Source organism: Nicotiana sylvestris, chromosome 9 (genome assembly GCF_000393655.2).
Source record: "Nicotiana sylvestris chromosome 9, ASM39365v2, whole genome shotgun sequence".
In the NCBI taxonomy this organism is placed as follows: Eukaryota; Viridiplantae; Streptophyta; class Magnoliopsida; order Solanales; family Solanaceae; genus Nicotiana; species Nicotiana sylvestris.
The window spans coordinates 61,854,705-61,881,962 of record NC_091065.1 but is presented as its reverse complement, the minus strand read 5'-3'; the positions used below and the strand labels follow the sequence as shown (position 1 = coordinate 61,881,962).

At 41.5% G+C, this 27,258-nt stretch overlaps 1 protein-coding gene across 1 annotated transcript; it reads left to right on the top strand.

Annotated features, from left to right (window-relative positions):
- The first annotated feature begins 19,669 nt into the window (after positions 1–19,669).
- Positions 19,670–26,591, top strand: LOC104247065 (uncharacterized). Its single transcript, XM_009803037.2, has 6 exons — positions 19,670–19,810; positions 21,188–21,283; positions 22,388–22,560; positions 24,819–24,917; positions 25,002–25,153; positions 25,969–26,591. Exons 3-6 carry the CDS (start codon positions 22,390–22,392, stop codon positions 26,354–26,356), a joined length of 810 nt encoding a protein of 269 aa, XP_009801339.1. The 5' UTR covers positions 19,670–19,810; positions 21,188–21,283; positions 22,388–22,389; the 3' UTR covers positions 26,357–26,591.
- The last annotated feature ends 667 nt before the right edge of the window (positions 26,592–27,258 follow it).

Genomic DNA, 27,258 nt, shown 5'->3' with positions numbered 1-27,258 from the left:
AAAAACTCAGTTTAGGGTTTAAAACCCTAATGCTGGCTGAAAGGAAAAAGTTCAGTTTAGGGTTTAAAACCCTAATGCTGACTAAAAGGAAAATTCAGTTTAGGGTTTAAAACCCTAATGCTGATTGCATGGAAAAGCTCAGTTTAGGGTTTAAAACCCTAATGCTGGCTGAAAGGAAAAAGTTCAGTTTAGGGTTTAAAACCCTAATGCTGACTAAAAGGAAAATTCAGTTTAGGGTTTAAAACTCTAATGCTGATTGCATGGAAAAGCTCAGTTTAGGGTTTAAAACCCTAATGCTGGCTGAAAGGAAAAAGTTCAGTTTAGGGTTTAAAACCCTAATGCTGACTAAAAGGAAAATTCAGTTTAGGGTTTAAAACCCTAATGCTGATTGCATGGAAAAGCTCAGTTTAGGGTTTAAAACCCTAATGCTGGCTGAAAGGAAAAAGTTCAGTTTAGGGTTTAAAACCCTAATGCTGACTAAAAGGAAAATTCAGTGTAGGGTTTAAAACCCTAATGCTGATTGCATGGAAAAGCTCAGTTTAGGGTTTAAAACCCTAATGCTGGCTGAAAGTTAAAAGTTCAGTTTAGGGTTTAAAACCCTAATGCTGACTAAAAGGAAAATTCAGTTTAGGGTTTAAAACCCTAATGCTGATTGCATGGAAAAGCTCAGTTTAGGGTTTAAAACCCTAATGCTGGCTGAAAGGAAAAAGTTCAGTTTAGGGTTTAAAACCCTAATGCTGACTAAAAGGAAAATTCAGTTTAGGGTTTAAAACTCTAATGCTGATTGCATGGAAAAGCTCAGTTTAGGGTTTAAAACCCTAATGCTGGCAGAAAGGAAAAAGTTCAGTTTAGGGTTTAAAACCCTAATGCTGACTAAAAGGAAAATTCAGTTTAGGGTTTAAAACCCTAATGCTGATTGCATGGAAAAGCTCAGTTTAGGGTTTAAAACCCTAATGCTGGCTGAAAGGAAAAAGTTCAGTTTAGGGCTTAAAACCCTAATGCTGACTAAAAGGAAAATTCAGTTTAGGGTTTAAAACCCTAATGCTGATTGCATGGAAAAGCTCAGTTTAGGGTTTAAAACCCTAATGCTGGCTGAAAGGAAAAAGTTCAGTTTAGGGTTTAAAACCCTAATGCTGACTAAAAGGAAAATTCAGTTTAGGGTTTAAAACCCTAATGCTGATTGCATGGAAAAGCTCAGTTTAGGGTTTAAAACCCTAATGCTGGCTGAAAGGAAAAAGTTCAGTTTAGGGTTTAAAACCCTAATGCTGACTAAAAGGAAAATTCAGTTTAGGGTTTAAAACCCTAATGCTGATTGCATGGAAAAGCTCAGTTTAGGGTTTAAAACCCTAATGCTGGCTGAAAGGAAAAAGTTCAGTTTAGGGTTTAAAACCCTAATGCTGACTAATAGGAAAATTCAGTTTAGGGTTTAAAACTCTAATGCTGATTGCATGGAAAAGCTCAGTTTAGGGTTTAAAACCCTAATGCTGGCTGAAAGGAAAAAGTTCAGTTTAGGGTTTAAAACCCTAATGCTGACTAAAAGGAAAATTCAGTTTAGGGTTTAAAACCCTAATGCTGATTGCATGGAAAAGCTCAGTTTAGGGTTTAAAACCCTAATGCTGGCTGAAAGGAAAAAGTTCAGTTTAGGGCTTAAAACCCTAATGCTGACTAAAAGGAAAATTCAGTTTAGGGTTTAAAACCCTAATGCTGATTGTATGGAAAAGCTCAGTTTAGGGTTTAAAACCCTAATGCTGGCTGAAAGGAAAAAGTTCAGTTTAGGGTTTAAAACCCTAATGCTGACTAAAAGGAAAATTCAGTTTAGGGTTTAAAACCCTAATGCTGATTGCATGGAAAAGCTCAGTTTAGGGTTTAAAACCCTAATGCTGGCTGAAAGGAAAAAGTTCAGTTTAGGGTTTAAAACCCTAATGCTGACTAAAAGGAAAATTCAGTGTAGGGTTTAAAACCCTAATGCTGATTGCATGGAAAAGCTCAGTTTAGGGTTTAAAACCCTAATGCTGGCTGAAAGGAAAAAGTTCAGTTTAGGGTTTAAAACCCTAATGCTGACTAAAAGGAAAATTCAGTTTAGGGTTTAAAAACCCTAATGCTGATTGCATGGAAAAGCTCAGTTTAGGGTTTAAAACCCTAATGCTGGCTGAAAGGAAAAAGTTCAGTTTAGGGTTTAAAACCCTAATGCTAACTGGCTGGGGATTAAGCTCGAGAATACTACACGATCTATTTTTGAGTTTTCTTGTTTTAATAGAAGATAAAAGGGAGTTTCGTGGAAGCTTACCTTTCGAGTGAATTCATCATTGTCGAAGTACTTCCTATATCCGTGTACCTTCTTCTTTGGGGGACACCTGCTTCTTGCACGGTTGTCTTGGATTAGACCTGTTTCAACCTTTCAAACAAAGGATCATTTGTTAGTTTGGAAATGACGGTCGGTTTGGTGACCTTGATCGTTCCCAGCTGCTTTCTTGCGTCTTTATTTCTGTTGTGAAATCCCGCCATTGATTTGATTCGAATGGCAAAACCTTTCTAGACTGTTCAGGCTTGTATTTCCAGATTCTGCGATGATTTGCCTCGTAAGGCCTCTTTTTCTTTTTATCTCGTTTTGATTGAAGGTTCTCAACGGGGATTTTATTGGAGGTGTTCTGTGGGAGTTTGTACAAGAGGAAGCTCTGTGGGGGGAATATTTACAAGGTGGATTCATTGTGCGGATTCTGTACAATGGGGTATGCTGGGTTTTTTGTTTCAAAACGAGTTTCCCAGGGTTTGTTGGGGCAAGCTTGTTGGGGAATATTTACAAAAGGACTCGCTGGGGATGTGCTGAGGAAATTCCAACGGGGGTTTTTTTTTCATATTGGGGAGACTTTGTGGGAGATTGTACAAAAGGAGAAACTCTGTGGGGATTTGTATAGGGGGAGACTCTGTGGGGATTTGTCCGAAGGCGGACTTGCTGGGGAAGATTTCAAGATTTCTCTTTTTCCTTTTTACTCTGAAACGCCATCAAACGTCATGATTCATCATGCTTGGGCAATCATACCAACGAGATGAGGCGCTTTCCTTCATGAGACGGGATTCCGTGCAAACAAACCATGCCACCTGTCCTTTCCGGTGTGTCCTGAACTCGGGGTTAAAAATGCAAAAAGGGATTCGAAAAGAAACAAAGAAAGGGGAAAACAAATCAGAAAAGGAATACCCTTTTCGGGGCGAGAAAGACTTATCTGAGGAAGATAACGCTGGCTTTAAATGACATGACATGCTCTTTGGACTGGACGTCTGACCTTCTAAGAGCTTGTGTTTTCCTGAACCAGAACGGATCTGTGATTCCAAACCGGTGGCACTCTGCCGAAACTTTCTTGGGGTGGCGTCATTCTTTTTCGGCCAACAACGCCCTTTGCAGGTTTTCGCTGGCTGACCTCTCTCATTTCTCTTCCCGTCATCGCTTGATAGCACTCTTTGCGAGTTTTTACTAAACAAGCTCTCTCATTTTGGTTTCTCTACTCCCGTCGCCTCGTGGTGCCCGAAGGTTTTCACCGCCGAGATTCTCTCGTTTTATCTCTCTCAATTCAGAGTGTGCTGGTCTCCATTTGTGACGCTTATTGGTTCCCCACCATATTTGGTAATTGATTTGAAGGCTTGTGCTTGGTAAGGAGAGGTAGTGATACTAACCTCCCAAGTGCTCGACGTGCCCCGGTTTTCAATTTCAGGGTGAATGGGATTTTATTGTTGGTGTGACTGAACCTCAGGGAGAGGCTGCCTACGTATCCTTTCGGAATCAAGTCAAACGTAGTTCAGGCCTCAATCAATGTTTTTTTTTTTCTTGTGTTTTTTTTCTTTTTGTAGAGAGGATTGGGTAGTGTTTGGAAGTAGTGGGGGATAAAACCTTCGCCATTTTCAAATGTGTCAGGACCACTTGGAGTATGATCTAGACGTAGTATCTCTTGACTGCATCTGCATTCACTGCTGTGTCGGGGTCATTTCCTTCGATATCACCTAAATACAGTGCTCCTCTCGGCAATATCTTCCTTACGATGTATGGGCCTTTCCAATTTGGGGCAAACTTTCCTTTTGCTTCTTCATGATGCGGCAGAATACGCCTCAGTACCAGCTGACCTACTTCGAAATTCCGGGGTCGGACTTTCTTGTTGTAAGCACGGGCCATCCTTCGTTGGTATAACTGTCCGTGACAAACTGCGGCCATTCGCTTTTCATCAATCAACGTCAATTGCTCCAGTCGAGCCTTAACCCACTCGCTGTCTTCGATTTCTGCTTCGACAATGATTCGAAGCGAAGGAATTTCTACCTCTGCCGGTATTACAGCCTCGGTCCCATAAACCAAAAGATAAGGAGTCGCTCCTACTGATGTGCGTACCGTAGTGCGGTACCCCAATAATGCAAAAGGTAACTGCTCATGCCACTGTCGGAAACTTTGGATCGTTTTCCTCAGAATCTTCTTGATGTTTTTGTTTGCCGCTTCCACGGCACCATTGGCCTTTGGCCGATAAGGCGTGGAATTCCTATGCGTTATCTTGAATTGCTCGCATACATCTCCCATCAAGTGACTGTTCAAGTTTGCTGCGTTATCTGTAATGATAGTCGCAGGAATACCGAAGCGACATATAAGATTTGAGTGTACAAAATCCACCACAGCTTTCTTAGTGACCGACTTGAGAGTGACAGCTTCTACCCATTTTGTGAAGTAATCGATGGCAACCAGTATAAACCTGTGTCCGTTCGAAGCCTTTGGTTCAATTGGTCCAATGACGTCCATGCCCCAAGCGACAAATGGCCAAGGTGCGGACATGGGATGCAATTCCGTGGGGGGTGCATGAATCAAATCACCGTGCACCTGACACTGATGACACTTCCGAACGAAGCTAAAGCAATCCTTTTCCATGGTCATCCAGTAATAACCTGCTCTAAGGATTTTCTTTGCTAAGACGTACCCGTTCATGTGAGGTCCGCACACACCTGCGTGTACTTCGTGCATGATCTTTCTCGCTTCCTCGATATCGACACATCTTAGGAGATTGAGGTCCGGGGTCCTCTTATATAACAATTCACCGCTCAAAAAGAAACCACTTGCATGTCGCCTAATGGTCCTCTTTTGATCTCCAGTAGCGTGCTCGGGGTATTCTTGCGTCTTCAGGAACCTCTTGATGTCATGGTACCAAGGCTGCGTATTTGATCCCGCCTCGATTACACTGCAGTAACCGTGTCTTTCCTTGATTTGGATTTCCAAAGGATCGACGTGGGCGTTGCCCGGGTAGGGTAGCATTGAAGCCAAAGTAGCAAGTGCATCTGCCAGTTCATTGTGACACCTCGGAATGTACCTGAATTCTATTGATGTAAAGCGCTTGCTGAGGTCCTCCACATGTTGTCGGTATGGGATAAGTTTGACATCCCGAGTTTCCCATTCGCCTTGAGCTTGCCGGATGATCAGGTCAGAATCTCCCATAATCAGTAAGTCTTCGACATCCTGATCGATTGCCATATGCATGCCCATAATGCAGGCTTCATACTCAGCTGTATTATTTGTGCAAAAGAAACGAAGTCTAGCTGTGGCGGGATAATGCTGACCGGAAGGCGAGATCAAAATTGCCCCAATCCCTATACCCTTGGCGTTCACGGCTCCGTCAAAGAACATCTTCCAAACATGAGCTTCCTCCGAGATCACTTCTACGGTGTTTACCTCTTCATCTGGAAAGTAGGTATCCAATGGCTGGTATTCCTCATCGACCGGATTTTCGGCCAAATGATCTGCTAACGCCTGGGCTTTCATTGCCGTGCGAGTGACATAAACTATGTCGAATTCCGTAAGCAAGATTTGCCATTTAGCCAGTCTCCCAGTAGGCATTGGTTTCTGAAATATATACTTCAAAGGATCCAACCTGCTTATGAGGAATGTAGTGTGGGCTTGGAGATAATGTCTCAGCTTTTGAGCAACCCATGTGAGAGCGCAGCATGTCCTTTCCAGCAGAGTGTATTTGGCCTCGTAGCCGGTGAATTTCTTGCTCAAGTAGTAGATTGCTTGCTCCTTCTTTCCGGTTATGTCGTGTTGCCCGAGGACGCAACCGAAAGAGTTCTCCAAGACTGTCAGATACAAGAAAAGTGGCCTCCCTGGTTCTGGAGGGACCAAGACTGGGGGATTCGAAAGGTATTCTTTGACTTTATCAAAGGCTTCTTGACACTCAGTTGTCCATTTGATCGCCGCATCTTTCCTTAACAGCTTGAATATGGGCTCGCACGTGCTTGTCAGCTGGGCAATGAACCGACTGATGTAATTCAACCTGCCCAACAGACTCATCACGTCCTTCTTTGTTCTTGGGGGAGGGAGATCTCTGATGGATTTTATCTTAGTTGGATCTAGCTCGATTCCTCTCCTGCTTACGATGAAGCCCAAAAGTTTGCCCGACGGAACTCCGAAAGCGCATTTGGCTGGGTTTAGCTTCAAGTCATACTTTCTTAGCCTCTCGAAGAATTTCCTCAAGTCTTGGATGTGATTATCCTGCGTCCTGGACTTGACTATCACATCGTCCACGTACACCTCTATTTCCTGATGCATCATGTCATGGAAAATGGCAGTCATGGCCCTCATGTAAGTAGCCCCAGCATTCTTCAGACCAAATGGCATGACCCGGTAACAGTAGGTGCCCCAAGGCGTGGTGAAGGCAGTTTTCTCGGCGTCCTCTTCATCCATCAGTACCTGATGATACCCAGCATAACAATCTACAAAAGACTGTATCTCGTGCTTGGCACAATTATCAATGAGGATGTGGATGTTGGGCAACGAAAAATTATCTTTAGGACTTGCTCTGTTCAGATCTCGGTAATCTACACATACCCGAGTTTTCCCGTCCTTTTTGGGTACTGGAACCACATTCGCCAACCATGTTGTATATTGGACTACCCGGATCACTCCTGTTTTCAGTTGCTTGGTGATCTCCTCCTTAATCTTGTCACTGACCTCAGTTTTGAACTTTCGTTGCTTTTGTTGAACTGGAGGACAATCAGGATGAATCGGCAATTTATGAACCACTAGATCAACACCTAGTCCCGACATGTCATCATATGACCAAGCAAACACGTCTTTAAATTCAAGAAGAAGTTGAATTATCGCCTCTCGCGTTTTCTTGTCCGTGTGAATGCTTATCTTGGTCTCCCGGATTTCTTCCGGGGTTCCTAAATTTACCGGTTCAGTGTCATTCAGATTTGGCTTAGGTTTATTCTCGAAATATTCCAACTCTCGGTTTATCTCCCTAAAAGCCTCTTCCGCATCATATTCTGGTTCTGGGTTCATTAATTCGCAGTTAAATAACTCATTGTGATCTGGGCGTGAAGTCCGCAAGCATGTCATATTTAAAGCCGCATTATTAGGACTGAAAAGAAAGATAAAAGGAAAAATAACAAAAATTAGAACAAAAGAAAGAATGGGAAAGCAACGACGATTTTTTTTTTCTTTGGAAAGTTGGAAGACAACAATGTTTACAACTAGGGATTCAAAACAACAACAAAGAAAAGAAGAAAACGTTCAAGTTATGTCCCGGAGATAACTTGTGACACAGGAAAGGTGGCAGGACAGGTCTACCCGGACTTCCGTCTAGTCGGGAATGGCGTGGCCTTCCAGTTTTGGAGTTTGGCGTTGGGCCCCATGTACATCATCTCAGCAGTGCTTGTGCCTTCACCTGGTTGAACCATGTGGACCTCGTAGAGCATTTCTCTCATTGCCCCACATATCTCCTCGATTTCCTCAGCCGTGAAGACCTCATCATCTTCTTCTTCAATGTACCTCGGCCTGATGAAAGTTGCATATAAATCCGGCAGCGGTTGTGGTAACTTCCAACCCTCATTTTTCCTTTTCTTTGCCCACTTTTCGTCTGCTGGAGTAGGTTTGAAACCTAGTCCAAAAGGTTTCTTGATGATTGGCAAAGTAATGGGTTCTGTTATTCCCTGAAGGGTTCGCCCAAGCCCCTTCCCTGGCCTAAATCCGTGCCGGATCATCTCTTTGGCCACCATAACCGAAGCGTTAGACAAGAAAGGCTGGGGGCAGGGTATTCCCTCTTCGTGCTGCTCTGCCAGTACAATCTCGAAAGCTTGATAGACCGTATGTTCACTTCCTTCTCTCGGTCCAAGGTACGGGATGGATGGGTCCCGATAAATGGCATGCTCATCTTCCCCGTGGACCACGATCTCTCGGTCTTCATACTCGAACTTTACCATTTGGTGAAGAGTGGAAGGCACAGCTCCTGCCGCGTGGATCCAAGGTCTGCCAAGGAGAAAATTGTAGGATGTGTCCATGTCGATCACCTGGAAGGTTACTCGAAATTCGACTGGTCCTATGACCAACAACAGGTCTATTTCTCCCATGGTATCTCTCTTGATGCCGTCGAAAGCTCTTACGCAGACATTGTTGGGTCGGATTCTTCCTGTCCCAATTTCCATTCTTTTTTGCGTGGAGAGCGGGCAAATGTCAACACCTGATCCCCCGTCCAACATTACCCGCTTGACATAGTAGTCCTCGCATTTAACTGTTAAATGTAAGGCCTTGTTGTGTGCTGCTCCTTCCGGGGGTAAATCATTCTTGCTGAAAGAGATTTGGTTGACGGCGAAGAGTCTTTCTGTCACCCGCTCTAGTTGCTCCACCGAGGTTTCAGCTGGTACATATGCTTCATTCAGGGTTTTCAGCAGGATCTTTTGATGCTCGGTTGACCTCATCAATAATGACAGCATGGATACTTGCTCAGGGTACTTGCGCAGCTGATCTATTACTTCGTAATCCGGCATTTTCATTTGTTGGAAGAACACTTCCGCTTCTTCAACACTCACGGGCTTCTTTGGAGGGAAGCGCCTTTGTGTGGCGTTGTTCAGTTCTTGGGTATTTGAATACCTTCCAATGAAAGTATTTTCTGGAAGTTCTCCCATGACCTCTTTACCTTTGTACATCACCAAAGTCTTTTGATAATTCCACGGCACTGTGGACGGGTTGGTCATTGGCTTTTGTGGCACGCGTCCGATAACCACTGGCTCATTCAGCCGAGGTGGTTGAATCGTCCCCCGGACCACATAGGCCCCTTTCGGCACGTACATAGGTTTTGTCTTTTTGATTCCGAAGTTCTGCGTCTTCTCGGCTTGACCTCGTGGTATGTAAAGAACTCCACCCTTTGCTGGTACCACTTTCTTCTCCACCTTCTTTTCGGGCTTGCTCTTTATAGCCTTGGCCTCCTCCCCCTTTTCTGGTTTCTGGTCTATTTCAGGCCTCTTCCCCGTGTCGACAATGGCAATTATGGCTTTCAGAGCAGGGTCGAACTCTTTGTCTTCACAAATCATTCCGATCAGCAGCCCATTATTGTGAGCGGGCAATGGATTGTTAGTCACATTTGGGATCTCTTCGTCCCTTAGCACTATTTTCCCTTGCTCTATCAAATTTTCGACCACCCTTTTCAATGACCAGCAGTCGTTCGTATCATGTCCCTCGGCCCCTGAATGATAGGCGCATCTGACTCCGGCTTTGTAAGAAGGCGATGTTGGGTTTTGCCTCGTTTGGGGAATTGGTTGCAAGAAACCCAACTGGACTAGCTTAGGGAACAAAGTAGAGTATTGTTCACCGATGGGCGTGAAAGTCCGCCGTCGAGGTGGCTCCTGAGGGCGAAAGTTATTCTGCGGGGGTTGTGGGTTATAGTGGTTGCGGTAAGGAGGCTGATTTCTGGGAGGTGGAGCTGGGCCTCGGTTGGCTTGTTGTGGTGGATGGTTATAAGGTTGGGCATTCATGACCATATAAGGTTGATGAGCATATGCCGAATTTGAATGGGGGTAATAGTGTTGTGGGGCTCTTTCCGGAAAATGGGGCCTGGGATGACGATACTCCCTTGCTTCAGAGGCTGCCATAGTCGTTTCTTCTTTCTTCTTCCCCCTTGTTGTTCCTCCAGACCCGCTTTGGACGGCCTGGGAGGTTGCCCTTATGGCTGCTTGACTCAAAATCCTTCCCGTTTTCAACCCATTTTCCACCATCTCTCCAATCTTGATCGCTTCCGCGAATGGCTTACCCATGGCCGACATCATGTTTTGGAAATAGTCAGACTCTTGAGCCTGGAGAAAGGTAGTGACCATTTCCACTTCATCCATGGGAGGCTTCACTCTCGACGCCTGTTCACGCCACTTAATAGCATACTCTCTAAAGCTTTCCGAAGGCTTCTTCTTCAAATTCGACAGAGAGTTTCGGTCTGGCGCAATGTCGATGTTATACTGGAATTGTTTTACAAAATCTCTGGCGAGATCATCCCATATATGCCATCGGGACATTTCCTGATCCATATACCATTCCGAAGCTATCCCTACTAGACTTTCCCCAAAGTATGCCATTAGCAGTTCTTCTTTTCCGCCGGCTCCCCGCAATTGGTTGCAGTATTTCTTAAGATGTGCAATGGGGTCACCGTGCCCATCGTATTTCTCAAACTTGGGGGTCTTGAAACCCGTTGGCAGGTGCACGTGAGGGAACATGCACAGGTCGGCGTAAGAGACGCTTTTTTGTCCGCTCAATCCTTGCATATTCTTCAGACTTTGTTCAAGGCTTCTCATTCTCTTGGCAATCTCATTTTGTTCTGCAATTCTGGGGTTCTGATCCTGCCCAGGTGCAAGCTCGCACTGAGGCGGTAGAGGATTGGTACTGGTAGCGAACCTAGTTGGTTCCATTGAGAACGATGGTGCTTGGAATGTAAAAGAGGATGAGTCAAAGCTTGGCTTGTACGTGGTGGGCTGTGCCGTAACCGGGCAAGGCGATGCAGCAAAGATGTTCATGCTTGCATCAGTGGCCGACATTCGGGGATGAGGCTCAGAAGGTGATCCAGCAGAGAAGGCGGAGGTGGCTGGGTACCCAAATGGGGTAGCAGGATAATTTATGGGGACATTAGACGTTCCACTTGACCTGGAGAATAATTCAGGGAATCCGGGGACGACACTTGGCGGCTCTTTCCCATTATTCCAATCGTCCAGCATTTCCAGCATGCGGAGCCGTAGGATTCTATTTTCCTCCGCAGTTGCGGATTCAGGTGTGAGGACGGCTGAGATTGAGCTCTCCTCAGAAACAAGGATCGTTTGCAATGGAATTTCTGAAGACATTTCCACACTTCCTTTTGACCTGGTGAAGTAAGTGTGAGTGCTGCTTCTGGCCCTAACAACAGGTAGTCGAACACTTCTCCTTGACCTCGTGAAATATGAGTGCGAGGCCAGACTTTCACCAAACCAACCGTCTTTTCAAAAACCCTGGAATACTCAATGACAAACGCACGGTTAATTTTGTAGCAAATAACAGATAGTTAATCTCACGTTGGGCATGATGCACCTATACAGTTAAGTGGATTACTATATGTTTGCTACGAGAGCATGCGTCATTCCGGCATTTTTTATTAGTTTTCTTTTTTCTTTCTTTTCTTTTTCTTTTTCTCTTTTGTTTTTCTTTTATGTTTTTTTTTATTTTGCAGTAAAAGAAATGCGACCGGATCCGATGAGGATTGCCTACGTATCACGATGCCTACGTGAATCAGATCATTACATAGTTCGAAAAACACAAATGAGCGTAAAAGAAATAACCTCTTTATTGTTGAAACGTTCTATTACAAGCTACATTTTGCAAAAGAAAGGGCAAACTTTGAAAATAAACCTAGACTCAAAAATAGACTAAAAATCACCCTGATGGGAAAAATAGGCAGAAAGTGCTAAGATACAGTTTTGACTTATGAGTGCATTATGGTTTTGAAAATTGGTTTCCGCGGGGCATCGTTCGGCCTCGCCGCGGTCCTAGGCGTGAGATCCCTCTCAAGTTGCTCCAGCTCGTGCATAGTCTGCTTGACATAACTCATTACTGCCGAGAGGACGGTAACGCTGGACATGTTCTCACATCATAGACATCGTCTGGTGATGGCATGGGCAATAGCCTTGATCCTATCTCTGGTTTGCTTCTTCTCTTCGAGCAGGCGTTTTATCTGATCGCTGCATATCTCGAAGATTTGAGCATCTTGTACATGCTGATGCTTTAGTCGCCGTACTTCCAACTTCATCTGGGCTATTGAGTCGTACCAATATTTGCTCTCAATTTGGAAATTCTTGGCTTGATTAGCTGCTTTGGTCTTAAGTGTAGCCATCTCCCCCTTTATTTCAGCAATAGTTTTCTCGTGGTCGCCTTCCAATTGATTCAGGTGTCGACGATGCTTATCTGCTCTTGTATCCCAATGTGCCTTGAGCTCTGCTATGACGTTTTCAGATTTCTCCAAACCATCTTGCCATTCTCTGATCTCGCTTTTTAGCCTTTTTATCAGGTGCTCGTCTGATCGACGCCTTGGCTGTTTATCTGCATCCAACCTTATCTGTTTGATCTGGGCTCTGAGCATTTCATTTTCTTGAATTAACCTGTTCCGCTCTCCCAGATCGGTAGCAATTTGCACGTTGTGCTCGTATTTCATGCCTTCTACTTGTTGCTTTAACCTGCTGATTTCGGCACAATAGCCTCTTTCCTTTGCTAACCAATCCCAATGCCTTTGCGATGACTCGGTGAAATTCCGGATGTGGGGTCTCTTAGCTGGCCTTTCATGCTCAAGTTCCCTTCTGTACCATGCAAGGTAACCTGGCGCCGTTTCTCCTTTGGCTCGATCCCGCACGCAAGTATCTGATTTCAAATATTGACCCTCATTCCAGATTTGGCGAATCTTTGCTTCTGGGAACTGTCCGTTAGGACTTATCTCAACTGCTTGAGCGCTAAGATCTTCCTCATGAGGTACTGTCTGGCATCTTCCGAACTGTCTCAAGACTCGGCAGGGTGCGTAAGGTTGAATGCTCTTAAGCCCCATCAATAAGAAATGAGTTTTAGCTGCGGACATATATAGGATCTCATCAACAGGAAACCATCCCAACGTCCATTGTATTTAGCCGGCGGTAAGAGCTTGAAAGAACGAGGTCCATGCCAGGACTCCCTTGGGCAAACTGATCTCTTTGGTTCTCGTGTAAGATTCTTCTATGCACGTCTTTTCCGAGGAACCATGGCTAAAAATCTCAGAATGATGGCAGAGGTGCTCGGTCATCCATATCTGTAGGAGCAAGTTACAACCTTCGAAGAAATTTCCTCCAGCTTTACAAACTGTGAGAGCCCGAAAGATGTCAGATACCACCATTGGCGCGAGAGTACTGTCACTTTGCGTGAGTAAAGTGCTGACGACCCCAGATACCTTCAAATCAATGTTTCCATCTTTCCTTGGAAATACCAGAAGGCCCAGGAACATTATCATGAACGCTACCCGTCTGTGCTCGTCCCACTTCTGACGAACTCCTTTGCTGCACAGTTTGTTGATTGGATTATTGAATCCCCCTCATGACCGTACCTATCATATATGAAGCATGGAGTACAAAATCCGGCTGCCAGATCCGGGTTGTGGACTGTTCTAGGTATCTTCAATGAATCTAGGAACCGATGTACCGTGACGACTCTTGGGGCGACCAAGTATTTTTCCCTCAAGGGAAGTTCAGTATTCCCGATGTATCCGGCCATTTCTTCCAAAGTCGGGGTGAGTTCAAAATCAGAGAAATGGAAAACATTGTGCGCCGGGTCCCAATAGGTAACCAAAGCTCTTATGATATCTCCCCGAGGCTGGATTTCCAATAAACCCACAAGACCTTTCAGATATTTCTTAACCTCATTTTGTCCTTCAACACCTAGATCATTCCACCATAGCCGTAACTTGACAGGGATTTTGGTCATTATTGAAAAATGTTCATTTTGCATCGTGCTCATCCTGCACATTTATTAAGGTGATTTTAACAAAATGACTGACTCAAAAATATTTTACAGAGGGGGTCAAGTTTTGAACACGGCCATTAAACACTTCGGGGATGAAGATTTTAAGGCTGTGTGGGTCAACTGGACAAAAATGCTAAACAAGACCCAAAGGTGGCTGTTTATGCGAAGTCAGCCTTCCGGCGTCCCTTTCGGGAACATTCGGCTATTTATGACAAAACAACGTCACCCGACTTATTTATGACCCTTTTAAAATTTGACACATTTTTTTTATTTATTTATTGATTTTGGCTATTTTAGCGAAAATGGGGGTTGAACCCGACGAGGGTTGCCTACGTATCTCACATCCGGTGAGAATCAAACCGGCGTAGTTCGGACATGCCGTAAATAGGGAAAATCAAATAAACCTAAAAATCAAGAATACGTATTTTTTTTTTTGAAAAGAGATAAAGATTAAAGAAAATATTTATTACTAATTATTTTTCTTGAAAATATTTGGACTATTAGTCTGAATTTATAAAAGGGGTACCACAAAAGAAACAACGTTTTTTTTTTAATTATGAATTTCCGTTTTTTTTTTACTTTTTTTTTAAAAAAAAATAAAATAAATACCTTTCTTTTTTTTGATTTTGAAAGTGATAAAAAAAAGAAACTTTCTTATATTTTTTTTTTAACCCTCAATAAAAGACAGATTTTGTTTTCATTTTTTTTAGAAAAATTCCGGCAAGGTTTTGACACTACTTGGATATTGGTTTTATTTTTCCAACATAAGTAATTATCTCCCCTACGCTGCTATTTTCCCTTTTTAGGAACCGGTCGACATGCGGAACTGAAGCAAATAAATGCACACATAGATAGGAATGCAGCATGATGGTCCTTTCATTTCAGGTTGCCTGTCCTAGACGGACCCAACCCCTGTGTTGAGTCCCCTAAGTCAAAATGCAACATGATGCAAATAAGCGTTCCTACTAGGGATCCGGCATGAAGTCAAGTTATTCTAGGTTCGTAACCTGGGTATTTGTTCTAGACTGTGTACCCGAGCGGACAACTCGAGTCGAGGAGGGGGCTACGTACCGGGGACCCGCGAGATCGTCCGGCTTTGTAACTTGTCCGACCTCTTTCTTATTTCAGGTATTGACACTAACAGAATAGGGAGTCTCGACCAGCGAGCTTCTCCCCGGAGGTAAGAAGAGAAGGGTTTCGGCACAGTTTATATACAGTTCAGATAATATCAAAGCGGTAAAAGACAACATTTAGCACGTTATGCAAAAACATGTAATAAAGATCAGATAATAAAGCCAAATATAACAATTATTCTAAGCTCGAATTCTTGAACCCTGAACCAGTGGTTCTGGGTTTTTCAAATCCCCAGCAGAGCCGCCAGAGCTGTCACACCTCCTTTTTGCGCGCCCCGCCCCGAAGGGTAAGATGCGCGGGTGGAGTTTTTCCAATTTAAGTGACAATATTCGAAATGGGATTATTTATTTAATTCAGAGTCGCCACTTGGGAAAGGTTTGGCTTTTGGTGTCCCAAGTCACCGGTTTATCTTGAATCCCAAATCGAGGAAATTTTCGACTTTTCCAAATGAAGTCTGCGAACCAGAAATTCTAAGTAAGGAATTCTGTTGACCCGAGGGAAGGTGTTAGGCACCCTCGAATCCCGTGGTTCTAGCACGGTCGCTTAAATTGTTATAATGGCTAAATATCTGATTTAAATACATGTTATGACTTACGTGCTTTTATTAAGTTTAAACCGCTTTTATCATTATCACTTATTTTTATAGAATTGCAACGTCGTGAAAATGCATCTCGAACCACGTCACAATCAATGCGCCCGTGATCGTCAACACATTTTGACTTCGTTGAGATTTGGATTTGGGTCACATCAATGTGCACCCGAATTTAAGAATATGATTTAATTAAGCCGCGCCTAAAGAGTCTAACGCTTTATTATTTTTGAGAAGGCCATGAGATTCACTAAACGGCCTAGCCTGAATTCTAAATATTATGATTAGTTGTTGATTGAGGGCCTCGCAATTTGCATTTTTATTTGGCGAGGCTCGTCTCATTATTTAGAAGGGTATCCTAAAGCGACTACATTTCTGTTACGTTTGTCCCTAAAACTAAAAGAGAAGGAACATGCTAATTTAACTATATGCTTTTGCCTAATCCGGATTCTTATCAATTTCTGATTAATTATTTACAAAGTAGAGAAAACACTACACTTCAATGGAAAATTGCTTTAGTTTGACAGAAGAAATCCGCTTATTCTAATGAAATACGACACTTAATCCGAACCAACATCTTTAGGTCAAAATTAGATTAACTTGCTTAAACAGGGTTAATAGAATTCCTTATTGAAGAATACTACCGATAACATTCAAAACTAATCCTATAAAGGCCTAAAGAAATCGAAAACCGGGCAGTTCAAAACCACATTATATTTGGCTAGGTTTAATAGCCATTTGCCCTTACTTATTCAATACATGCTGAAAGAGTGAATTTGATTTTAACAATCACATTAAATAATTTCACATTCCAAGAGTTCTATTTACATTCTGTATGCCACTAAACGAATCGAACACCACAGTTCAAATCAACATAGTACAAGCTTAATAATGTATTCTCTATCAGCTATAAACTACAATTTACATAAACTTAACCAATATTTATGAAAAGGCAGTCAGTAAACGGGTGATTATAACTCCTTCAAATCTTTCTATTCATGCTTTTTCAATGTTACATTCAGCTACACCAATGTGAGACTTGAGATGTGTACCTGGAAACAACTGAAAATGCCAAAGAGAAGAGGAAGAAAATAGGGAAATCAACAACAGCAGGAAACAGAATAGCAGCAGCAGCAGGGCAGGATAGCAGCAGACAAAGCAATACAGCAAGAACAGGCTCGAGTGCAGAAATGCAACTATGGCCGATAGAAAGCAGTAACCAAATGACAGCAACACCCAGTGGAGTAGAATCAGAACTCCAGGCAGACCAAACCAGTAGTAAACCAATGAAAACACTCGACTAGTAGACACAACTGGAACTTCAAAGAATCAGAATTGATTTGAACAAGTTGAACCACTGAAATCCAAATAACAATAGGAGGAAACAGTTTCTGATTGTTGATTGTATACTTTCTATCTCTTAACCTCTCTTCTCTGTGTGTGTGTTTTTCTTTTTCAGCTCTTAAGGTCCAGTCTGTATTCCCTCCCATATCTGTATCTCTTTGTATGTATTTCAAACTCTCTTTTTCAAAACTCCTCACAGTGTGTTTCCCCCTCTCCCTGTATTTTTCAGATCCTCTTTTATCTCTGTATGTCCTCCCTTTTATAAGCCTTCATACTACCCCTTTTACAGCCTGATAGATTATCACCAATACCCCTCCCATGTGCCTTCCATTTTCAGTCCCACTTTAGCTAATTAAGTATTAAACCCCATCAACATTCCCTGGCAGATTTAACTTTTAAAAGGTTTAATGCTTCTTTAAACTAAAGCAAAGTATGGGCAGTAGAATGTATCTGACAGCATATGCTGTCAAACCATTTTAAAATTAAAAGCCCTTTTATGCAGGAAACAGGCTGTGCACAAGGCACATGAGGTGCACCAATGCACATGCTGTGCACGAGTGCACATGCCCTCCAATTCCGCATTTAAACCAAACATCCTCAACCGCTATAAGTAAACAAAACTGGTTCTTAATTGATTCAACAAATGCTTAGCAGAAGTAAGTCGATTTGTTATTGTTCGGACAGCTGAAACTAATTGACGACATATGTCGACTCGACTATATTAGCATTAACATACACAATCGTAGCCAAAAATCAGACATTTAAACAGTATCGATGCATGATTCGAATTATACTGACTAAACAAAATTACACTCGAGGAGTCAACTAGTCAGTACAAATTTGGAATACAACCAATACACATGCCTTATCAGAATAGGAGGGGTTCAAACAAACACAGTGGTTCGGGCAAAGTGGACAAACAAAAGTTGGTAAAAATTCAAAGACGCAAATTGAAACAAAACATGGACAGACATTTAATCACTCACATGGACCAAACAGAAATAAGAAAGAAAGCAAGACTCACCTCAAATCTTAAAAAATCAAAAACCTTGACTCGGACTTGGACAGACTCTTCTTAAGGCTGAACGGACTTTAATCGAAGTGTTTCTCAGACGAGAAACACTTCGATTAAGGTCCCTTAGACCTTAATTTCCTTGGCTCGAACGGGTATGAACCAGTGACGAGGAACCTTGTGGTTTCAAAACTCAGATCTAGGATTCGTGCTTCCCTGGTCATATTCGGACCAAACCAAGTATGGTTTGGTCACGAGGGGGGTCTGGGGAGTGTCTGGTATGAATTTAGGGCCGATTGGTGTAGATTAGGTTCCGACTCGAATCTTCAAATGAAGATTCGAGAAGGTGGGATAGGATTCGAAGTGTGTGGTTGGTAGATTTGGGTTCAGGACGGCATGGGGGTTCTATGGTGTTCAGGTGGAGGTCACCGGCGTTCATGCCGCCGGGTTTCTGGTGAAGGTGTGCAGGGGCGGCTAGGGTTTGAGGGGAAGGGTTCGTGGAGACGAAGGCTGGGGTTCGGATAGGGGGGCAGGGTAAAGGTTCTGGGCTTATATAGTTAGTGGGTGGGTTGATCTCAACCGTTAGATCAATCTAGATCTACGGTTTGGATCTGATGGTCTTAAGTGGAACGGTGTCGTTTTGAGGGTAAAGGGTTTTGGGTTGGTCCGGGTGAAAACGAGTCGGGTTCCTCAGTGGGTTGTGGGGAAGTGATCTTGGCCGTTGATCAATCTGAGATCAACAGCCCAAATCACACTGGACTAAAACGGCGTCGTTTGGACGCCCTGGGTATCAGGTGGTCTGGACCGGGCAGGCCTGGGTTTTGGGCTGTTTGTTTGGGCCAATTTTGTTAGAATTGGCCCAAGTCCGGAAGGGAAGGGCCCCCTTTTTTCCTTTTTTTTTTTTCTTTTTTACTTTTATTATAAAAATAAAAATCAAATCAAAAAATAAACACCTAATACAATTATTTGCACACACATTAAAATAATTCAAAACAGGTAAAATTAAACAAAACAAAATCACGGACAAAGATACTTGTTTATGCTTTTCTATTTAAACCATGTTACGGTTCAGATTATGCATGACACGTACACATTTTTTTTGAATTTTGTTTTAATAAAGTAAATAAATAAAAACGGGCCAAAGTCACGAACAAATCAACAAAGTGCCGCACAGAAATCCAAAAATTGTACAGCAGGACCAATTTTTATTCTTTTGGAGCGACTGTCGCGCAAAAACAAAAATCACGTGCTCACACATACCTTTGGTTTTTGCTCATATGATCACCAAGTCCCTTCGAAACAAACAAACAAACAAACAAATAAACTACAATTACTTTCAATTCCAAACAAGTCGAGACCAGTTATATGAATTTTCATAAATCATATTCTCAGCTCATTTTAGGCCATTTTTGTCCCAAATAAAAATAAAATGAAAAGTATTAGAATTCTTTATATTTCCACCTGATATAAAATCTCTACTATGGCTAGCAAACTCAACTTAGAATACTGTTCTCTTTGATTTCTTTTTAAAATATCATTTTGTTAATTGTAAATGATAAATTGGGAATAATTTTATTAAGTATTAACACGCATCTAATGTGCCACAAATATTATTTTGATATGAAAGATCGATTTTATCACTCATTATAAAAATTTACTTTTTAGTTACTTCTTTTTACGGGAGATCAGTATAGGAAAAATATATGAGTTGTATTCTTAAAATTAGAGGAAGAAAATGATTTTAGCAATAAAAAAAAAAAAACTGGCTGGGTCGGGTCATAAAATATGGGTCTCATAATTTCTACCTATGCAATCTTGGCTTCTAAGTTTTGGATCTGGGGGGCTCGCTCAACGCGTTATTTGTCATCGATTGCAGTTTGAAATGTCCATTACTGCCTCTTAGCATATACTACTATTACCTTTCCTTTCTCTCCGGCTTTCCAGAAAGGTAAATTTCTTTTTTAATCTTCCAGTAACTTCTCCGTATTGGCAAAATTTGATTCATCATTTTCATCTCTAGCCTATCATTTATCTGTGATCCACACATTTTCTTTTAATCTATAAGGTTTTATTTGGTTATGCCGTTTTGCGCACTTGCATTGTAGATGGTTTCATATTGTTAATTGCCTGTCTCCATTGGTTTCTATTTTGAGTATTGGTAATATTACTTCTATTTAAAAATGAAATGCAATTTAAAAAAAGGGATTTTTTGGGTTCCTTTTGTGTTCTTGAAACTTGTAAAACCTGCATCCTTTTCTGTAACAAGCTGTGATACAAACTCAGATATTTTCCATGTAGAATTTAATTTTGAAATGATCTGATGACAAAATTTACTTGGAAAAATTAATTGTCGCCTCGGCTACAGTTGGCTTGAGCCAAAAGATTACTCTGTATGGGAATTATCTGAACCTGCTGACGCAGTTATTTTTTAGTTTTAGAGAGTTCTTGGACCATATATTAGCACTTATACTTTATGAGTATATGTTTGGATTGCATTTATGCAGATTTAGGCAGCCAGTTGCCTAAGAATTTCTGTTTTGTTTTGGTGGGGGGTTTGGGGGAGGGGGATTTATGCAGATTTAGGCAGCCAGTTGCCTAAGAATTTCTGTTTTGTTTTGGTGGGGGGTTTGGGGGAGGGGGGGGTGTCTGAATTTTCCTGATTTGATCAAGAAACTATCTTTAGTGGTTTTCCTGATGGCTATTGCTAGGAAGAGATAGAAGATGCTTGGAAAACACGAGTGCAATTGTTGTTGACATTTTGCATGATGGCAGTGCAATAGTTTAGGTCTAAAGTCTCCTCAATGGATTGAAGTGATTCCATGTTTAGCGAATGGGGAACAGCTCTGCTTCACAATTTACACTTAGGAAGAGAAAATTTCTTCCTCATTTGTGTTGGTAGACACTCTGTTGATTTATTTAGGAAGTACTTCTTTGCTGAGAATTTTGGAGATGCCTTCTACTTCATGAGACAAATTCTTCTGAAATAGGAAGGAAGTTTGAAACTCCTATTGAAAGAAGTAAAGTAAAACTGAGAATTCTAAAAGTCAAAATCAATTTAATTCAGCACAAACCATCCTTGTTTTTCATGTGTGCTAATTTGTACGGAGCCTGGCATTGAGGTGTTGTTTGTAGGGCAGCATGTTTTGGAAATTTTAGAATTTGGTTCATATGGTTGAAGTGGTAATTGCATGTCAATGTTTTTAACTGCGCTCATGTGAAACTAAACCTTTATTTTACTTTACCTGATCAAAAGACAAACACTATGCCTTTATTAATGTTGTTAATGTTTGCAGATCTTTATAAAAAAAGTGGTTATTGTTTGCAGATTTTTTTGAAAAATCCAAGTGCACAATTACTTGAAGTTTGCCTTTTTGCCAACCGGGCGTCCCAATTTAAAGTTGTACCGCACTATTTCAGTAAGGTAAGCATCTCAATTGTCTTGACAACCATAAGAAAGCTGGCCTTAATTTGTGTTTTTGTGATGATACCCGCGATTGCTGTAGATAAAAGTTCATTCAACTGTTCAGCAATTTGCATGTTACTGGTTGTCATAACTTTACTTGGTTAAAGTTTCCGTCCGACTCCTGCCTCGCTTCCCATAATTCCTCCTATAATGTTGTAGTATTATACCTGAATTTCTATACATGCTCTAAAGTTTTGCCGAGGGTCTATCGGAAACATTCTCTCTGCCCTTGGGGGGGGGGGGGGGAGTAAGACTGCGTACATCCTACCCTCCCCAGACCCCACTCGTGGGATTACACTAGTTTGTTGTTGCTCTAAAAGACTCATTAAAATTTTCACCAATGCACATAAGTTTACATGATATTTGTTGTGGCATTGGAATAGCCTCTAACAAAGAAAACATTCGGCTATACCGAATCACCAAAGCACCTAGGCCGCTCCCCTGAAGACACATCCAACCTCCCAAGCCCACCAGCCACACCTGATCGATTCCCTAGTTCAGACTATAGCCTCTGTAATCTGTGCTTTTTTGTCTCTTGATGTAGAACACATCAGGGCATCATTTTTTCAACACGCCGTTATTGCCATTTTAAATTTCCATCATCTCTTCTTGTAGACTCTCCACTGCCCTGCATGTAAAGCATCTCGATGGCATCTCAAATTGTCATATCCTAGGCTTAAGTGTATGTGTGATTGATTTTTGACCTGCATGCAAAAGATTGGGTACGGGTTCCAATCTTCCTTCTTTCATTACTTCTCTTAATCCTACTATTAAACTTAACCCTTAGTTGGGGGGTGTTTAGAAGGTATGGTGAAGACTTGAAGCAGTGATTAATAACTAATTTCCAGCTGTACTTTCACCTAAGTTACACTCAATGCAGGATTTCAACTTCTCTACTGCTTATAGTTCATAGCATATTTACTAAACACTATGCTATCAATGTCAGAAATCAGACCCAGAGAGCTGCTATAACTCCTGGCCTCCAATATATTAATGACAAAAAGGATTTTGCATATGTTGAATTACTCACACTTGTATTGGGAAAAACCACCTGTATTGCAGAAATGTATGATAACCTTGGAGCACAGCCTGGAGTTCCAAGACCGCCTGCTAATACGCAGGCGAATCCTTTTGGAAATGCATTCTCGGGTGCTAGCTCTGGTTTCATCAGAGGTGGATTAGGGGCTTATGGAGAAAAAATCCTTGGATCTAGTTCTCAGTATGTTCAAAGCAATGTATGTTTTTCAATGTAGTTTCTTTTATTTGTATAGGTTTCTTTCAATAATTCTTATGTCAATAGTTGTTCATTAGGTGATGAAAAACGTATGTTAGGAATACATAATGACATAACAGTAGGCAAAGGAATATCGTTTCTGTGTAGGCAAAGGAAAATTGATTTCCTTTTCTTTTATTTATTGCTTTTTATCTAGGGTATTCCACATTTCATAGCTTCTTGTAAGATTTCAAAATTTGTCTTTAACTTTGATGACATCATTAAAATGACATTGTTACTTGATACAGTAATGTAAGTTTGATTAGAACTTTGTATTGAATTTCAGACGTAAGGGGAGTTCTTTTGTCCATCACCATATAGTATAGTGAAACAAGGTGAAGAAATTCCCATTCCTCCATAGTGTGCAATTTAGAGAATGAGTCAGTATTAACAAAATTGGCTTCTTCCTGAGAGAGAAAAAGTCATATCATCTCTGCTTAGGAGAAGAGAAATGGCTGGTTAAAGGAGATGGACCCATTAATAATAAACCTGAAAAATCCTTACACCATCTTCTGATTCAGCTCTTACACCAGTGATGTTTGCCTCTCCTTTGATGTTTAAATACTCTTAAATATTTTGATGTGAAGTGTGTGTACCAGATTTTCAGGAATGACTATTGTTAACAAGGGCAATCATAGAAAATGGTGGTGGTAGACTTGAGTCTCTTTGTGATCCTAAGGAGGTGGGCTAGCAGTCTAAGAGTTGGAGTCAACCTTAGGAATCAAGATTTGTGTCCTAATAGGGTCCAAGATGAATTCTTCCATTATGCCTAAGCCTTGGTGGCAGAGTTACCCGATACTTAAATATGAGGGAGGTAGCAGGTACCTGGGGATTAGTCAGGGAGTTGCGCAAATGACTCGGCAACCACCATTGTAAATAAAGTAACATAATTCTGTGTGATTTTACCTAATGCAGCAAATTACAGTTTAATTGACCCAGGAAAATACCCTGATGGCTAAGTTAGGAAGGAGAAGGTGAGTAGAGAAGGATCACAGGATGACAAAATACTGAAGGAAGTGAGGTTGGGACTCTGGAGAAGGGGGAAATACTGAAGGAAGTGACATTGAGACTCTGGAGAAGGGGGAAAATACTGAAAGTGAGGCTGGGACTCTGGAGAAGGGGAAAATACTGAAGGAAGTGAAGTTGGGACTCTGGAGAAGGGGGAGATTGTACAGGCAATTTGGTCTAGCTGCAGTTGGGAGCTACGCTGCTAAGGCAGTCTGCACTGGGAAAAAGATTTGCCCACACACAGCAAATGATGTAGAAACTTTCTTCAGAATTGATAAATATATCAGCCACAATGAGTTATGGAATTAGAATTGTTTTATGATTGAGGCAATTTAAATAGTTATGCAGAAACTAGCAAAATAAATAAAAGAAAGAAAGAGGAAACCATCAGTACATAGATAAATTTAATTGCCATCCTTTGGATTAGTCTGATAATGCGACAGCATCTTAGAATTAATTTTTTTAGAAATGTTCCTCTCTTGTAATTTTTTCAAAACTGTTTTAGCGAGGAGAAGTCTCATGTGCACCAGAAATTCTTCTGTATCACGTCGAGCCATAAATGTTTTGCAGTTTTTGCAATTTGTTTATTTGAGGTGCTAAAAGCTAATTTTCTGAAATCGTCAGGATTTCAGTGAATCTTCTCACCTGAATAAACACGAAATGATAATTTTTATTCTTAGTGAAGAGTTCGCCTGCTTCTGTTGCATGCACCTTTACATTGTAACCAGTGCTATCTACCTCCAATATTTTGCTTTATTGTTATTGCAAGTTGTGTTGACGATACTGATGAATTGTCTCTTGTTTTTATTTCCATCTTTCTGAGCCGAGGGTCTATCGGAAATAGCCTCTCTGCCCTATCGGGGCAGGGGTAAGGTCTGCGTACACACTACCCTGCCCGGACCCTACTTTGTGGGATTTTACTGGGTTGTTGTTGTTGTTGTTATTGCAAGTTGAGAAAAATTATCCACGTATGTCATGGAATCACATTGATTGTATGCACCTCTTGAATGATGTTTTGGAGTGGTGAGATTGTGCAACACATTAGAGATACTTTCCGCGATAGTAGTCCTAACTGCATAATTTCAAATTTTTAGTGTCCAAAACACTTCCATACTGTCCGAACATTTTATTATTGGATGATACTGATTGGAGTTGTGCAGCTTTGCTGGTAGAAACAAAGCTCTAACTTGCAATTCCTTTTTATGGAAACAGATAAGTAGGTACTTTTCGGATCCCCAGTACTACTTCCAAGTGAATGATCAGTATGTGAGAAACAAACTGAAAGTAGTTCTTTTCCCTTTCCTACACAGAGTAAGGTTTTATTTGCATTTATCTCATTGGAGTATCATCATTGCATTATGTTTCCAAATAGTAACCTCCTCAACTGTTGTATAGGGTCATTGGACAAGAATCACTGAGCCCGTTGGTGGCAGGCTATCCTATAAGCCCCCTATCTATGACATAAATGCTCCGGATTTGTACATTCCGTTTATGGCCTTCGGAACCTATGTTGTTCTTGCTGGCTTATCACTGGGTTTGCAGGGAAGGTAAGCTTATCGCTTCCTCAAGCTACCTTTAGGCTTTGAATGTGGTGTTGAGTAATAATGATGAGTACATGACTTGTTACCAATCAAATATTTGCATTGAATTTGGTTAATTGTTGCTCACCTCATTTTAGTTTGAAGCGCCAAATGCCATGACATTTATACTTGAACATGAGTGTGTGGAATTTTATATCGTTTTCATCACCAATACCTAATTCAGTTATTTGCATGAAGCCATCTGCTGCACCAGATGATTTCCTTTTGTGCTAATATTCCTTTGGGTTATCTCCTTCATTCTTAGCAAAGGCAAAAATACTAGGTGATTTTTTCCCGTCTGCCTAAGCCTTCACGGCCAGAGTTACATGATACTTTGTGCCGGTGGGAGGTAGTAGGTGCCTGGTGGAATAGTTTAGGTACGTGCAAGGTTGCAAGCTTGCCAGGACACCACCATTATAAGTAGAAAAAAAAGGCATGTGATAACTTCTAAATACCGAGTTGTAAAGGGTACTACTATTAGATAGTGTATAAAAGAATGTTCTCTTGGAAAATAAACTGAATTTTGGAACACCTCAAAACAGAAAATAGGATAGTTTGGGACAAAGGAGTAGTTTTTTGTACATCAATCATGTCAGATATGATTGGTGATGATTCCTTGACTTCTTGGTATGGTTGGTGTAATCTTATTCTACCACGTGTAAGTCTCTTGTTTTGTTTTCATTGTTCTGCATTGCAACTATTATCTTTCTTGCAATATCTTGTGCTGCTACACTATATCCCTTTTTGTTTGTGTAACTCTGAATCTTGTCATATCTTGCCAGGTTTAGCCCAGAAGCTCTCAGTTGGCTGTTTATAAAGGGGTTGGTTGGCTGGTTTTTGCAAGTTTCGTTGCTGAAGATGACATTGTTCTCACTGGGTAGTGGAGAGGCTCCTCTCCTTGACATTGTTTCATACGCAGGATACGCTTTTACAGGATTGTCCATAGCTCTTTTGGGAACAATTGTATGGAACTGTTCTTACTACTTTTTGATGCCATGGACATGCTTGTGCATGGGAATATTTTTGGTGAAGACAATGAAAAGAGTGCTCTTTGCAGAGGTGAGGACGTATGATTCAAGTAGGCATCATTATCTCCTACTGTTTATTGCCCTAGCTCAGTTCCCTCTTCTCTTTTGGCTTGGAAAGATTAGCCTTAATTGGTTCCTTTAAATTACATCTCAAGTTTTGTGGTTTGGCATTTAGTATGTTTTGGGAAAGGGAAGCTAGCAATTTTCTGTATGCCTCAATCACATAGGCATTTTATTCTTGAATGCTAGACATCTAAATGAGCTGATTAGCCACTTATTTTCCGTCAAATTTATATGAAAGAGCTTGTAACGTCTAGAGGCGTCTCACCGTGTTATCAGAAGTTCAGGAGAAGGATTGAGAAAAGATTTTTGTGGCACTTGTGTCGTATCGAACTAGTTTTATGCTGTCGTCTTTTTTATCTTTTTCAGGTAGCTTCCATTAAATGAAAGTGAGACATTTTGATATTCTCTAATTTTCTTTGACCCTTGTACAAGTGCATATGTAGAAACCTCCTGTTTTGTGAAAGGTTGAAAGAACTATGGGCTGTTGGTTCAGTTCCGGGATACCCTATGAGATTATTTAGCCCACCTCCTATATTGGATAAGTAATACCACCATTTTGGTATGAATCTATACTGGTATTAGCTAATACCCACAACTAAATATGGGATAATTATAATTCCAAAATTTATATCGGGATTAATATCCTTATCTTGGTAATCAAAAAAAGGGTAGACCGGTGCACTAAGCTCCCGCTATGCGCGGGTTCGGGGAAGGGCCGAACCACAAGGGCCTATCGTACGCAGTCTTACCTTGCATTTTTGCAAGAGTCTGTTTTCACGGTTCGAACCCGTGACCTTCTGGTCGCGCGGCAGCAATGTTACCCGTTACGCCAAAGCTCCCCTTCAACCAAATGGCCCCTAAAAGTATACCTGAGCCAGTCATGCAGTTGGGGTTTGGTATGTCAGGTTCATGTGGAAGGGCAGACGCGTATTCTGTTATTCAGTGAATCCCACTTGTGTCTGCAGGTCTGCACATTTGGAA

What these genes read in the sequence shown, in the direction of transcription:
- LOC104247065 (XM_009803037.2), top strand. Translation starts at nt 22,390, where the DNA reads ATGTATGATAACCTTGGAGCACAGCCTGGAGTTCCAAGACCGCCTGCT. An exon ending in CTCAGTATGTTCAAAGCAAT is followed by an intron (nt 22,561 to 24,818) that starts GTATGTTTTTCA and finishes TTATGGAAACAG; the next exon opens with ATAAGTAGGTACTTTTCGGA. An exon ending in TTTTCCCTTTCCTACACAGA is followed by an intron (nt 24,918 to 25,001) that starts GTAAGGTTTTAT and finishes ACTGTTGTATAG; the next exon opens with GGTCATTGGACAAGAATCAC.